General features: G+C 41.9%; 1 protein-coding gene across 1 annotated transcript in view; it reads right to left on the reverse strand.

The window, feature by feature from the left end:
• Positions 1-11,934, reverse strand: part of LOC101857567 (methionine aminopeptidase 1) — a 58,700-nt gene extending 46,766 nt beyond the window's left edge. The window contains exon 1 of the mRNA XM_005098000.3: positions 11,775-11,934. Coding sequence (XP_005098057.1) covers positions 11,775-11,891 — 117 coding nt within the window. The 5' untranslated portion in view covers positions 11,892-11,934. The remainder of the gene's footprint in view (positions 1-11,774) is intronic.
• Positions 11,935-14,833: the final 2,899 nt, after the last annotated feature.

Below are 14,833 nucleotides of genomic sequence, written 5' to 3' on the forward strand. Positions count from 1 at the left end.
GGATTTTACTGAAAAGCGTTTAAATGCACAAAAAATGTAAATTTGCAGTTTCCAAAGACTCTCAAGCTTTATAAGTCTTAAAACTTTGGCGGCCACTCCTTAATTTAAGGGGGCTCGCGGGTCGGGTTTAGGGCCTCCAGGGCTGATTTTCCCTCACTCTGAGCACTTTTTACTTTGGGTATTTTCCGATCTATCATTTAGTCTAGATTTTATTGACACTAGTCCCTGAGTGATTGACAATAACAGAATTCAATTTTACTATGTTCTACGTTATGTACTAACATTTTCGATGTTTAACCTTGGTTTTTTTCCCCAAAACACATTTTATCATCACTTTTTGCTTGTGTGCCGTTTTTTTCCTCCACCATTTTTTTATTTTCCAACACAGAGACTTGAAACTTGGCACGTAGTTAGAGAAATGGTTTGTACTTGAAGTGGCTGGTTAGTCTTTTACAATTTTTTCAAGCCAAAACTATTTTTTACAAATCAAATTCATTCCCCACAACTTTGAGAACAATTTTGGATACTTTTTAAGTATAGTATCACAAATCAAAATAGCTAATTAAATAGCCAGCTGCATGCACCTATTTATTTGGGACATTTTGTTAAGTTACGGGATTTTAAAAAGGTAAAAAACTTTCCATGGCAACAGCTTATGTAATCCAGTGGGTCAACAGTTGAACATGAATCTTTTTGTCTCATACTTACTGCCCGTGAAAAAAGTTGTTTCAGTTTGTCTTTAGTTAAAAATGTTGTCCTGTAAGTATCGAACCCCCTTAAACTCTGAAACCAGGTGACCCCCACCTCCTTCAATCGCAAATATCTTGACTACCATACCAGGTAGATGGGTAATTTTTTAAAGCAAAAGCAAGGCAAATGAACAAGCTTTAAGATGATACAGTGGAACTTGATTCATCTAAAGGAGTTGGATTCCCCTTTTTTAAAAATGAAATCAGTAAAAACAAGTCGGATTCAACAAACACCGTAAATAAGCAAGCTCAGATCAAATGAAGTCACTTGCAGGGTGAACAGCCCACGCTGATGTGGCTTGGTTCATTATTCCCCCGCAACGAACCTTATCGGTTCCTGAAAACCATCCTTGGCACCTGTATCGTGAACTATTATTCACGCCTATGTTTATATTAAATATAAAATGCAACCAATCAGAGGCATTTTTTCATACCAACACACGCATTGTTAGCACACACACATGTTTTAGTCTGTGTCGGGATCAGATGGGCAGCCAGCACATGTATGTGATGTATGAATGTGTGTGCGTGTGTCTGGAGGGAGGGGCACAAACCGTCCTTGCCAGGCGGGGAACCGGAACGGCAACATCACAGTTATTTTATTATCCCCGGTTATTGATCAATATTACACAAGGATAAACTGAACTTGACACATATAACATATGAATTGCGCACTGGACTGTGGAATCAAACGTTGCTGTATGGTAGGCTCTAAACAGTAATAGAACTTTTTCAGAAAACAATATGTAGTTATAATAGATGACACAGGCGTTCAATATTTGAATGAATAAGCCCTTTTACAGAGTACGCTTGGTAGAGTTCAGTGTATTTTCCTGGAATTTTCCAGCATTTCTTCGGTACGGTATATCAAAGAAAAGAAAAGGCCTCTCATTTGAAACCAGAGGAAGTCAAATACATATAAAATTACTTGCTCGGTGCCTATATCTACATAAAAACCTCATGTTTATTATAAAATTTATATATATATAACGAACACTCAAATTCAACTAAATTGAAGGTCAGTTGAATTCAGATTGCACTGTCCCTACATGTATGCCCAAAAATTGAAGAACGCCTGATTCTACCATGTAGCAACTCAATGGAAGGTTTTTCTTGTTTTGTTTTTCTTTTTTTGGGAGGTTTTTTTTTGTGATGCTGATTTTATGCAAAATGAAATGTAGTGTCAGATGAGAAAGACTGAGTGCCACGGTAAAACAGATTGGTCGCCACCACTCTGCGAACGAGCAACACTTCTGTTGAAAGTTCAAGGTGATCATGTCCAGTGCTACGGACGGGATCTGTGCTGGATGATACCTGGAGGGTTGTCCTTAGATATGAGCCATGATGCAGCGGAAACAGGCGCTTGTCAATTTTTGGGCACCTGGAGTTACAACTAGCTTCAACAGCTTTTTTGAAGCTTAAACTGACTTAACATTCAACTCCTTTTCATCATTGAAATCGCGGTAAAACATTTAACATACAAATGTTAGTGGTTAAGTGGAATATCCAAGAGAAAGTTTCTTGCTATTGTCTAACATAATAGGGGCTTTCTGTAATTGCTTGTTGTTTGACAATTAAATTTAAACGCCCAAACACCCGACAAAGCTCCTTCAGAGACAGTCTATGGTACTTCAATGTGCGATTCATTGCAGTTGAACAATTTTTACCCCCAGGAACACAATTCACTAATTGATTGTAATTCACTGCAGAATGCCACAAAAATAAAATTCACATCACTGCAAAATATGATTTAATAAAACTAACTTACAGCACAAACAGAAATGACATAATCGACAAACTTTTTAACAATTTGTAATTGAATTTGAGCAGGTCAAATTCACAGCGCCACTTTTGACCATGTTACACTCACTACCAATTATAGTTATTTCGGTAAATTTTTACTTTTGCTCCCGCACAGATACACTGTCTGCTTAGGGGGTCAAACTGTATTGTTTGCCGCAGATCACACATAAAGCCACTAAAACTGTCGCAAATCAATAATTTTAAAGAAAATTTCCAACCTAACAGCAAAATATCAAATTATGGGTTAAAACTACTGAGTGGCATGCCCCCCCCCCCCCCCCCCGTAACCTCCCAGATTTTTTTAAACTTCAAGGAGGCAGGGCCCCCTGAAACCCCCTGATTTGTCCAACGCACGGTCCTAACCTACATGGTGAGGCTTAGAAGTGTGATATAGCTCGACTAAAAACCATCAGATATTTCAAAAACGATTAATTTGCGACAGTAATGAAGTTGATATTTGTCTTCAGCATTCAATATATTGGACACCTGGTAGGTAAGTGTGAGACAGGAGTGAAAGTAAAAGAATACCATTATTTCCAAAAAAATTAATGGAAACTGGTGAAACTTCCACAAGATATCAAAAACATACATGTATAATTAAGCGAAACTGATGAAGAAATAGATTCAGAGATTCAGAGGCAGAACGAGCATCCTTGTTTTTATGGCTTTTATGAAAGGCAGTGTCAAGTGACACAGAGTGAAAGTAGAACTCGTTTGCGCTGGAAAACATGCTTTTTGCTTATATACTTTTATACAAACTTTTGTTTTCGAAATAATTTTTTAAATTGTTATTGGTGCTAGATTCTTAGACTAACTTAAGTCTAGAGTAGAGGCAGTAGTCCACACTATCCTAGGCATACAGTGGAAACTATATACATAACACGGCCGGTAATAACAGGATTTTTTAAATCTCAGTTTTTTCCTACTCTTTACCTCTATTAAAAGTTTTATTGGCAATAACAGGGCCCCCCATCAGAGCCCAATCAGTTATTGCAAGGACAAGGACTCGTTAATAATGTGTAAAAAGTAAGAGAAAGAGAGTAACGCAGTGATGGAGCAAGCCCACGCAAGCCACGCCATTGACTGCAAGCACATGCAGCGGGTGAAGCGAGAGAGGGCTGCGATGTGCTAAAGGACCTTACTATATTTTAACATCAGTAATAGTAATGCCATAAAAGGGTTTTTTAAAAATAAATAAATACATGTAAGTCTACTGACTTTCCTAATCTCAAGGACTTCAGAATAGAACTCTCTTTCCTATCTAGAGTTCAGTGAAAAAGACGCGCAGCGCAGGTAGACCATAGTTCCGCTGCGAGAGAGGGCCTCTATCAGGCGTGCGTTGTCGCCCACAGAGCAGCCTCCATTACTGTATTATAACCTCCTTGGGTGTGCTGCAGACTTCGATCTAGCCCTCTGCCTAGCTACATGCACGCGTAATGTGTCATGCGCAGGCCTGACATATGACCAAAACCCCTGTTCGTGGGTACTTGTGGCAAGGGAAACTACCCATGAACAAATAAAGCTGGATTAGTCAACAAATGCTTACTTTCCTTGCATTTCCGATTTAACAGGGATCTGATATAACAGGACTTTTTCTCTGGTCCCATTATCCTTGTTATATAAGGTTTCCACTGTAAAGTCACCTTGCCAGTCCCCTAACCCCTCAGTGACTGGTGATAAGCAAATTTCGTCTGCTATCATCGGCCCAGCGCGCTATGCCTGCTTTGTTTGCCCTTCTCCCTCAGCAATGGTATTTGTGTGGCAAAGAGACAACAGGTGTGTGCGACAATCAGCGGGGATGCGCGTTCCTGCTGGAGGGTGACGCGTTTTATGGAGGGGCTGCGCTTTACAAATTACACATGAGTTAGTTACAAGTGACACTCAATTTTTACATACCAAAAGAGAAAGAAAACAAAAATAACTGAAGCCAATGCTTATAATGTAAGCAGTACTCTGTTAGTGTTGTTGAGGGTCAGGGAGGGATAGTACCTCTGTATGGGGAAGGCCTGCCCTGTCTTTTTCAGGACAGCCCTCTCTACACATAGGTTCCCACCTGGCACTCAACTCTCACCTGTGGCTCCACGGAGCTGCAGCATGCGCAGCGGCCACACCCCCGCAGGGTTGGGTTGATTTAAATCAGGTCAATTTAAATCAGTTGATTTTATATATTTAAATCAACTTGATTTTTAAAATAAAAATCAGTGATTTAAATCACTTTTGCAAAAATTTATTTCGATTCAGTTTTTACACATATATTTCAACATTCAGAATTCCTTTCCTTGGTTTCATAAAACAGATTTATATCAGGTTCAGTAGACTAATAAAATCATGTGCTTAAAAGTCTGCTTTCCCCCTTTTCACTGTAAAATAATACAGTATTCAATTTACTTTTTTTTCCATAATTGAAATCAGAGCTGGGTTGATTTAAATCAGATGATTTTTTATATATTTTAATCAACTTGATTTTTAAAATAAAAATCAGTGATTTAAATCACTTTTTTTTAAAATGTATTCAGTTTTTACATATTCAAACATTCAGAATTCCTTTCCTTGGTTTTATAAAACAGATATAAGGTTTAACAGACTAATATAATCATGCTTTAAAGTCCCGCCAGTCACTGTAAAATAATACAGTATTCAATTTACTTTTTTTTCATAATTGAAATTAGCATTTTCTTTTTCTTTTTAGACAAACACAAGCGCGCGCACACGCACACACACTGTAATAAAATGCAAGTTTATCTATACATAATTCCCTCCTCTCCCCCCCCCCACTTCCTTTTAGACTGACATTTTCTTCATTTTTTGTCTGTAGCCATAATTCACTGATATAGCAGATTAAGGCTTTCTTTTGCAGTTGCTTAAATTAATCATTAGTTAAAATAAAGACAATGCATTTTGCACCAAAAGAACATACTTTTAGCCACCAAAAATCCCAAACTGTGTCAACATTTTTTTTAAATAAAAAAAATCCTATTTAAATATAAAAAATCTGATTTAAATTTTAAAAATCGATTTTTTAAATTTTTATTTAAACCGGTAACCGCTTTGGCAGGCGGGCTGAACCAGGTAGAGGGTCATCATCATCATCAATGCCTTTCACCCCTGGCAGGGTATAGGCCACATACAAGCTCATTCCATTTATCTCTGTCCTGAGCCATCCTTCCAAGCTTGTTCCAAGTGAGCTTCATCTCTCTCATGTCCCTTTCCACGTATCTCCTCCATGTTTCCCGTGGCCTACCCCTGCCTCGTGTGGGATCCACTGCAGTGACTGTCTTGTGATGTTTCTGCTGGGCTTTCTGAAGGTGTGTCCCATCCATCGCCACTTTCTTAGTCCTATTTCTACTTCTATATCCTTTTGTCCTGTCCTTTCCCACAGCTCTTCAGTTCTTATTCTATCCTGCCACTTAATTCTTAGAATACTCCTAATACATCTGTTGATGAAAGTCTGGACTTCATTCAGTACTGTCTTTGTTGTCTTCCAGCTTGACGATGGAGTTAAAGAGTTGAATCTTGGAGCGCAGTGAGATGTTGCTTACTTTCCAGACTTTTGATAATTGATTGAATGCTGACTTTTCCTTGGCGGTTCTTGCTTTAACATCTGCCTCAGTTCCACCTTTACCATCGATGACACTTCCGAGGTAGGTAAAGGAGTCCACTTCTTCCAGGGGAGTGTCTTCCACTGTCATCACAAGGCTTGAGACTTTTCCTAGCTTCACTACATTTGACTTGCCTGGAGGTATACGTAGGCCAACACTCCTTGATAGGCTGTTGAGTTCCTTGGTCTTTTCTTGCATCTGAGCATGAGTGTGAGAGAGCAGTGCAAGGTCATCAGCGAAGTCCAAGTCGTCCAGCTGCTGCCAAGGGATCCACTGTATTCCATTACGCTTGCCTCGCTGGTGGCTTCTTTCATGACCCAGTCAACTGCCAGTATGAAGAGAAAAAGTGAGAGCAAGCATCCTTGTCGCACTCCTGTCTGTTCCTGGAATGGTTCTGAGAGTTGTCCTTCATGGAAGACTTGGCAGTTTGTTCCATCATAGGTGGCCTTCCCAAACTTGACGATTTTGTCAGGTATTCCAAAATGCCGCATGAGTTTCCACAGAGTTTCCCTGTCCACGCTGTCAAATGCCTTTTCATAGTCAATGAAGTTGACCACGAGTGGTGAATTCCATTCAAGCGATTGCTCAACAATGATGCGCAGAGTAGCGATCTGGTCTACATATGATCGTTTTTTGTGGAATCCTGCCTGGTTTCCTCGAAGCTTCTCGTCTGTTGCCAGCTTGTTTCTCTCCAGGAGTATTCTGTTGAAGACTTTTCCAGGTATGGACAGGAGTGTAATGCCTCTGTAGTTGTTACAGTTGCTGAGGTCTCCCTTCTTTGGCAGCTTGATTAGGTGGCCTTCCTTCCAGTCTGATGGTATTTCCTCCTTTTGCCAAACCTTTTCAAATAGAGCATAGAGAATTTCCATTAACGTCCCTTATCTGCCGTAAGGACTTCCTGTGGTATATGGTCGGGACCAGCTGCCTTGTGGGACTTCAGTGTCTTTATAGCGGCTGCAATTTCCTCTCTTGGAGGTGGTTCCGTAACTATTGGGAGGTCATTTCTGGTTGGAAGAATTTCTGGTTGGTTTTCTGGAGGTGGTCTGTTCAAGAGTTGATCAAAGTTTTCTCTCCATCGGTTAAGTTGCCCCTCTGGGTTGAAGATAGTCTTTCCCTCTTTGTCTTTCACTGGTAGAGTGGGCTTGCCCAACCTACCTGAAAGCGTTTTTGTTGTCTGGTGTACAATCCGCAAGTGCCCGTCTGTTGCTGCTTTCTCTGCCTTTTCGGCCAGGCCATTCAGGCAGGTATTCTTGTCCTTCTTGATGGAATTTTTTACCTCCCGGTTTACTTCGGAGTACTCTTGTTGTTGTGCAGCGAGTTTCTCAGTTCGAGTACGGCTGTTGTTGACTTGGGCCTTCAGCTTTCTTCTTCTTTTAACTTTGTCTAGTGAGTCCTGTGAAATCCATTCATTCCTGGTGTTGTCTTTGGGTCCTAGAGTGCTCTGGCAAGTTGCATTTACTGCCTCTCTTATCTTGTCCCAGTGTTCGTTGACTTCACATTCATCCAGATTTTGTAGGGCTTGAAATATGTTCTTGAGTTCCAACTTGAACTCATTCTTCTCTACTGGGCCTTTCAGAAGGCTAACTTCATTCATACTTTAGACGATTTCCAGTTGTGACTTGTGCATATCTTCTCAGTTTCAGTTTCATCTTTCCAAGGATCAGATAGTGGTCTGATGCGATGTCTGCTCCTCGTAAAACTCGGACGTCCTCCAGTAAGCGTCTAAACTTTCGGGAGATGCAAAAATGGTCAATCTGGTTTTCTGTTGTTCCGTCCAGGGAGACCCAAGTGAAAGTGGCCTTGTGAATTCTTCTGTGGGAAGATTGTTCCTACAATGACCAGGTTGTTGAATGCACAGAAGTTTTGGAAACTTTCTCCGTTGTCACTTGCCTCTCCTAATCCGTGACTGCCCATGACTTCCTCATAGTGACTATTGTCCGAACCTATCTTTGCATTTAGATCTCCCATGACAACGTTGATGTCTTTACCTGGGAAGTTTGTCAATGACGCTCTGCAGGCGGTTGTAGAAGTCATCTTTATTTTCCACTTCTGCAGCATAATTCATCATTGGTTGGAGCATACACTTGTATGATGTTCATGTTTATGACCTTCTTCCTCTGTAAGTGTGCTGACATTGATCTGGCAACTATCTTTTCCAGAATTTTCCCATAGGTGTTCTGCATGGATATCATCCTGTAACCACTGAGAGCTGAGTGGTCTTTTCCTGGTTTGGGGATTGGTATCAACCAGCTGTGCAACCATTCTTCAGGGATTTCACCAGTGCCAATGCTCTTGTTGAAGTCTTTTGTCATTCCTTCAATCATCTCATCATCTGCTTCTTTCATGTGGCAATATCTTACACTATAGAGAGGAAGTCCCTGTTGCCAAATGAGCTTGGCAGCTATAGACCCCATCAAGAAACCTCAGTGAATGCGGCTGTCATAGCGTACGACATCTATGAAGGCTTTCAGCAGCGGAAGGAAACAGTTGTGACGGCACTTGTTGACCTTGAGGATGCTTACAACCGAGTCGGCTATGAACGTGTGATCGACCGCCTCCTGGAATTTGATGTAGAAATATGGCTGGTGAGACTGGGTGAATGGACTTCAGATCCAGTATCAATTGCTCCAGGACGGCCCCAAGGATCCCCCCTCTCTCCTGTGCTTTTCAATGTGTACACTGCACTGGTAACGATGCATCAGACAGAATCTGGACGTGTCCTGAGCTTTGCTGATGACATAAAGGCATACAAAAAAGGAGATGACAGACTTCAAATGGCAGGGAACATGGAGAAAAGACTTCACTCAGCTGTAAAATGGTGCAACCAAAATGAAGCAGTTATCAATCCTTCAAAGGCGCAGGTACTTTGGTGTTCCCTCGACAACAGGATTGTCCAAGACGTAACTCCACCAATCACTTGCAACTATGATTTACTATGAGATTATCGTCAGACAGTCAGAGCTGAAGTATCTGGGAATCGTCTTCGACAGGTCATTGTCCTTCAACAAGCATGTGAATCATATGGTAACAAAGGCCAAACGAGGTGTTGGTGCAATCAAGACCACGGCGGCCGCTCTGATTCCGCAAAGAGTGTTCTTCCTGATATTGCAGCTGTGGGCTGTCTCGCGCTGTCTGACACACAGATCGCAAAGCTGGATCCAGTGCAGAATGAGGCAATGAGAGCAGTGCTGGGCTGCACCAAGGACACTCCAATATTGTGCATGCTAGGTTTAAGTGGCATCAGAGTACGCCATAGGATAGTTCAGGCAAAGATGTATCTCAGTGTAATGGGCAAGAAGGATCATCCACTTCACAAAGCACTTCATGACAACAAGAGAGGCAGAATCAAGAGGGGAAAATCTTGGATGAAGGAAGCAGAGGATTCCCTGAGAAAAATCTGTGTACCTGAAAGCCTACCACTAGGCGAAGAATGGGAACAGGTGACAGGAGAATACAGGGACCTCACCAAGGTCAAAATAAGCATGGGCAGAGAAAGAAGAAATGTTGCGGCTACCATCCACGAGAGCAATATCAACTAAATTGTTGTCACACATACTCAAAAGCAGGGGATCCTATAATTTATATGTAGATGGTTCAGTGAAAAGAGATAGCTAGCGAAGTGGATGGGGATTTGTTGCATTCGTCAACAATAAAATCATACACAGTGCATCTGGAGCCTGCAGCAGGGCTAGTATGTGAATGGAAATTGAAGCCATCACGAAAGCACTTGATTGGATGACCCAAGATCGCCCCCACACAACCAATGCTGTTCTTATCACTGATTCCATGTGTACCCTCAGAAGGATCGAAAAAGGTTTCCTGAGAACAGAATAGATTCAAGCTATCGAACCAACACCTATACGATCGCTCACATGGATTTTCTGCCCTGGCCATGCAGGTGTTAGGGGAAATGAAAAAGCCGACAGATTGGCTGGTGAGGCCACCTTAGTTGACAATACGGTTCAACCAGATAGGGTCGAGATCCTGAAATGTCTCTCTCGCCAGCTGATTGAGGAGGAAGATAGGGAGGCAGAGGCCAGTACTGCCGTGGATAGCAGGAAAGACAAGAAGAACGATCAACCAGATGTGCACTGGCACAATCAGTGGAAGAACCCTCGGCAACATTTTGGAGAGAGCAACGGAGCATCAATAGACATGTCCGAAGTGCAGGGATGTTGCTTCCTGAAACAATGAACAATGACCTTCTTCCTACCATCTCCTACCTTTCAAGAGTTCTTTCTTAATTCCAAAAGTGGCCATGATGATCCTTGGACCATGCGCTTCCCAACCCCTGAATGTCTTTTGAGCTGTTTTTGATATGATCATCCCTACTCCTTCCCTGTGTGGTCCATCACTGTCATTTCCTGAATAAATGAAAAGCTCCCCCTCTTTCATTTGCTTCTGTCCAGATTGGTTCAGGTGGGGTGGGTCTCGCTGATTCCCAGTATGTATAGTTGGTATCGGAGCATCTCTTGGAGAACTTTTGTGCAGTTTTTCCTGCCTCATAAAGGGTCCTAATGTTCCACGAGCCGATCCGAAGAGACTTGGACTTGGATGATGGTGGAGACTTCTGCAGAGCAGCTTCCTTTCGGCTTTCACTGTCTTGCATCATAAACTCTCCATTCAGAGAAGATCCACGATCAGCCAAGCAGAGATAAAATGGTTTTTGTTTGTATGTGTTTCTGTAACAAGTTCTTTTTACTAAAGAGGCTGTTAACCTTGTGATTCAACCTCCAACCTGGAGGGAGGATGACTCTTTTTCAGGAGTCACTAACTGGTTTCGTCATTTAGACGATTCCTACGACACACTAGCACCACGTCAGTCCTATTCTTTTCAATGCCGGGACTGCACGGCTGAGGTAGAGGATAGCTGGTCGTTTTTGTTTTTGTAGGAGTTTTACGGCGCTCGCAACTGCATAAAGGTCATATATGATTATATGAGCGTGCGAGGCACAAGTTGGTTGCATTCACAACAGTTCACTGCACGGCCGGGCTCGGGTCAACAATCAGATTTTTAAATGTTAAAAATTTGAGGTAAAATAAGTTCTTAGTTTTTAAATAGAACATTAAAAATTTTATCACAATTTTATTCACAATTTGACGTAAAGGTCAACGGCCTATAAAATCAAGGATTCTGTTGGGATTAACGACGGAAAACATCTTTGCAATTTATCTAGATCTAGATTCTAGAGGCTACTGTAGCCCAGCCGGCGATTTTTTAGTTTCGTTCGTTAAAGTCAAGAGTAGGGGGGTTTCAGGGGGGCTTGCCCCCCCCCCCTCCCCCCTAAAAAAATATGGAGGTGGGGGGTTCAGGGGGGCATGCCCCCCCCTGAATTTTATCCTAATCTGATGTTTTGCAGTTAGGTTGCATCCCTGCTCTTTGTGTAGCCTAATTCAAATAGTATTTGGTCTTCAAGACTTCTGGATTTCTTCTCTGGATGTAAACAAATGGATCGTGGACTTAAACGAACGGAACTACAAGATCACCGCCCAGCCTACCCTACTGTTTGAAAACTGAATGCAATTTAGATTCTAAGCCAGCCAAACCCACAAAATCCCAGTGAAACAATCTCAATCAACACATTAGAATTCTAGACTCTAGATTAATATTAATTTCACTAACCTGGGAGCAGAAAAAGGACCCAGGTATTCCAAGTTTTATACATGTGGGGCACTGAAGCTTTGCTGGATCCCCACACCCAGGAGATTCACAGACTCGTGAGGGAACTGCAACCGACATGATTGCTGCCGAAGAAGGAACGACACTCGATAGAAATTCCACTTTTTTCCCCCACACTGCTCATTGAAAACTCGATACTCCGTAATTTGGGTGGGCAGCTATCCGGACTCTTCGATTCAGCTTTCGTACTTCGAATCGTAGCCTCTCCGTGTTTAAATGATTGTAGGTCTAGGCTAGGTCTAATAGATATCTAGATCTAGATCTATGTAAGCAACCAATTGGCCCAATAATGAAATTTATCTTTTCTCTGCACCATTCTATGCGTCACTCACTGTGTTCGCTTTTCTACCTAATTCTCACGATTCAATGGATAAACCAAGTGCAATTCATGGAAATTAATTGTGGGCCTACACATAATACATTATGTAATATTATGTTGGAGGAAGTACCTCAATTAAATTTATAGGGCCAACACGTTTAAGGTGCCAAATACTTTTACTAAAGATCCCCATTAATATGCCTCTCTCTCTCTCTCTCTCTCTCTCTCTCTCTCTCTCTCTCTCTCTCTCTCACTCCTGAGATTAATTCCTGAGGTGTCCTTGACTACAAAAAATCACTAGCATGAATGCTTTAGTATGCTGTGAAATTTTGTTGAATGAGTTCACTTGAGCGCTTGCTCATTGTTGCCGTCCAGAGTTTTTCATTGTCTGAAACGACATGAATTTTAAATTATATTTATGTAGTAAATTAGTGAATGGACAATCATGAGACTGTGCATGGTCATACCAAGACCGATTGCAAACGTCCAGAATAAGTGGCTCTACTAAAAACAAAGTTCCCCTTATTCTTAACACAACGTATTGTACGGAGTATGATAATACACGTCCTGTTGTACTCTGTTATTGACCAGTACGTGTCGCACCATGCTCACCAAAAGACAAAACATGCTACCTAACCACTTCGTTGTCATTCAAATGGAAGATAATGAAAGATATAAAGATGTTGTTGTAGTTGTATTGATATTGATGATAAAGATGTGGTGTTGATGATGAGGATGGTTTTGTTGTTGTTGTTGTTGTTGAAAATGGTGATTATGGTAGAAGTCATGATGACAGAGCCAATATGTCAAATCTAGAGATAACCAAAAACTGCTAACAAATGATTTCTTCACAACCTCTGAGGTGTTATATAACCTAAAGGATGGTACAAGTCAAATTATTGAGAGAATGCCGACATGACAATGCACGCAACAATGAACGGAGATTGAACAAAGAAAAAAGCACCTTCAGTGATGACTGTGGTGCTTGGATTAAAACGAACACACCCAGATACTACTACATCGTCAAGTCAGACCGTGCCGAGATGGAAAAGTTGTTAATGAACAAAGGTGTGTACTGTCGAGAGATTCGCCCGAGTGAGAAGAGAGTTTATGCGCCCATAAGCCCCCAACCTGATGCCAGCAACATACTTGTTATGTCCAGGTACTATTCTACCTTGAAGTCTGATTCAGAAAACCGAAGGCGAATATCCTGGATAGAGTCAGGACCACATAAAATTGTCACCCCCACAAGCAAATCAACTTCCTGTGGAATACAGAGGGTATTGGAAGGAGTTAACCATGCCACATGGGAATAGCAACACAGCTCATCCTCATGGATGGTATGTCAGGACCTGCGAGAAAACCATGACAAAAATCAAAGACCTACGCCATCTACCCACAACAACCATTTACAACAAATTACTTTCAGAAGAGAGAGAGAGAAGAGTTTGACAAACCCAGAAACAAACAGCAGACCGAATATAAGCAGTGGGCAGAAAAAATAAAAGAGGGCCAACTTGGAAAACAGGGTTTAAACTTGGCAGACCAAGTTCTACAGATCGCTGATATGGTTAAAACTTATGGAAATGTCGTAAGAAACATAAACTTTCGAATCATCAATAAATCAATGTCTCGCTTTTTGTTTTTGGGTGAGCAATTGGCTGACATACAGGAACCTTGCTCTGGGTCGACAGTTGTCTTGGACATTGATAAGACATACAATCTTGAAGAGCTGTTGGTGACGGCGATGAATTATAAGCACATAGGACTACCTCGTCGATATTGCAATGAGTCACCGATCATGATCGGCCCCATCGACTTTTGAAGCGATTTGTCATTTTTTTCCACCATAGCGGGCACAATTGGACATTTCCCAACAACACCGATGGTGTTTGGATTTGACGATGAAAAGTCAATATAAAGAGCAATTCATTCAGTGTGCTTTTCCAAACTCCAGCCTGGCATTGTGCACGCTCCATCTGAAGAAAAAACGTTGCCAAACATTAAAATTTGAAGGATAAAGTTGGCGTTGCTTCCAGACAGAGGAACATACGGATAATCAACTCTTTGGAGATGACGGGCTTTCAAACTCATCAGACGAGGTCACGTCTGATGTGAGAATGGAAAACCTGAAAACGATGTGGCCGAAAAAAGACGTCTTTCGGTCACACATACGGGCGCAGTGGTTCTCCCCCAGACTCCTAAATCTCTCACGCGTGGCCCAAAGTGCCATACCTCGGGACCTCACCACAGCAGGTGTGCCAAACCGTGTGAGGGGGTGATGTTAACACGGCATCATTGGGCGTAACCACAAGATGAGGTGACCGACCAGGGCAGAAAAAGATCCCAGATGAACCTAACTGCTTCGTGTTCGAGACCAAGGCTACCCACCCGGTGGGAGGATTTCGGCGGTGGTCTGGCATGAAGAGGGATGGGCTCCGCCATGCGACATTGCCCAAGAAATACCAATGAAGATAACATCCATTTTCCAAGATGATCCTGCGAGGCAGCGTCCACGGAAAAAGGAGCAGAGGCAGACTAAAGAAGAGTTGGGAGGACAACATCTCAAAGACATGCTCAGAAAAGCAGAAGACAGAAGACCGGTAGGAGTGGAGGAAGCTGGTGGCTAAATCTTCAAAAGTGCCCCAACGAACATTCAGTCTATCCGTATATATATATATAT

The sequence above is a fragment of the Aplysia californica genome, unplaced genomic scaffold, assembly GCF_000002075.1.
Source record: "Aplysia californica isolate F4 #8 unplaced genomic scaffold, AplCal3.0 scaffold00170, whole genome shotgun sequence".
NCBI lineage: Eukaryota > Metazoa > Mollusca > Gastropoda > Aplysiida > Aplysiidae > Aplysia > Aplysia californica.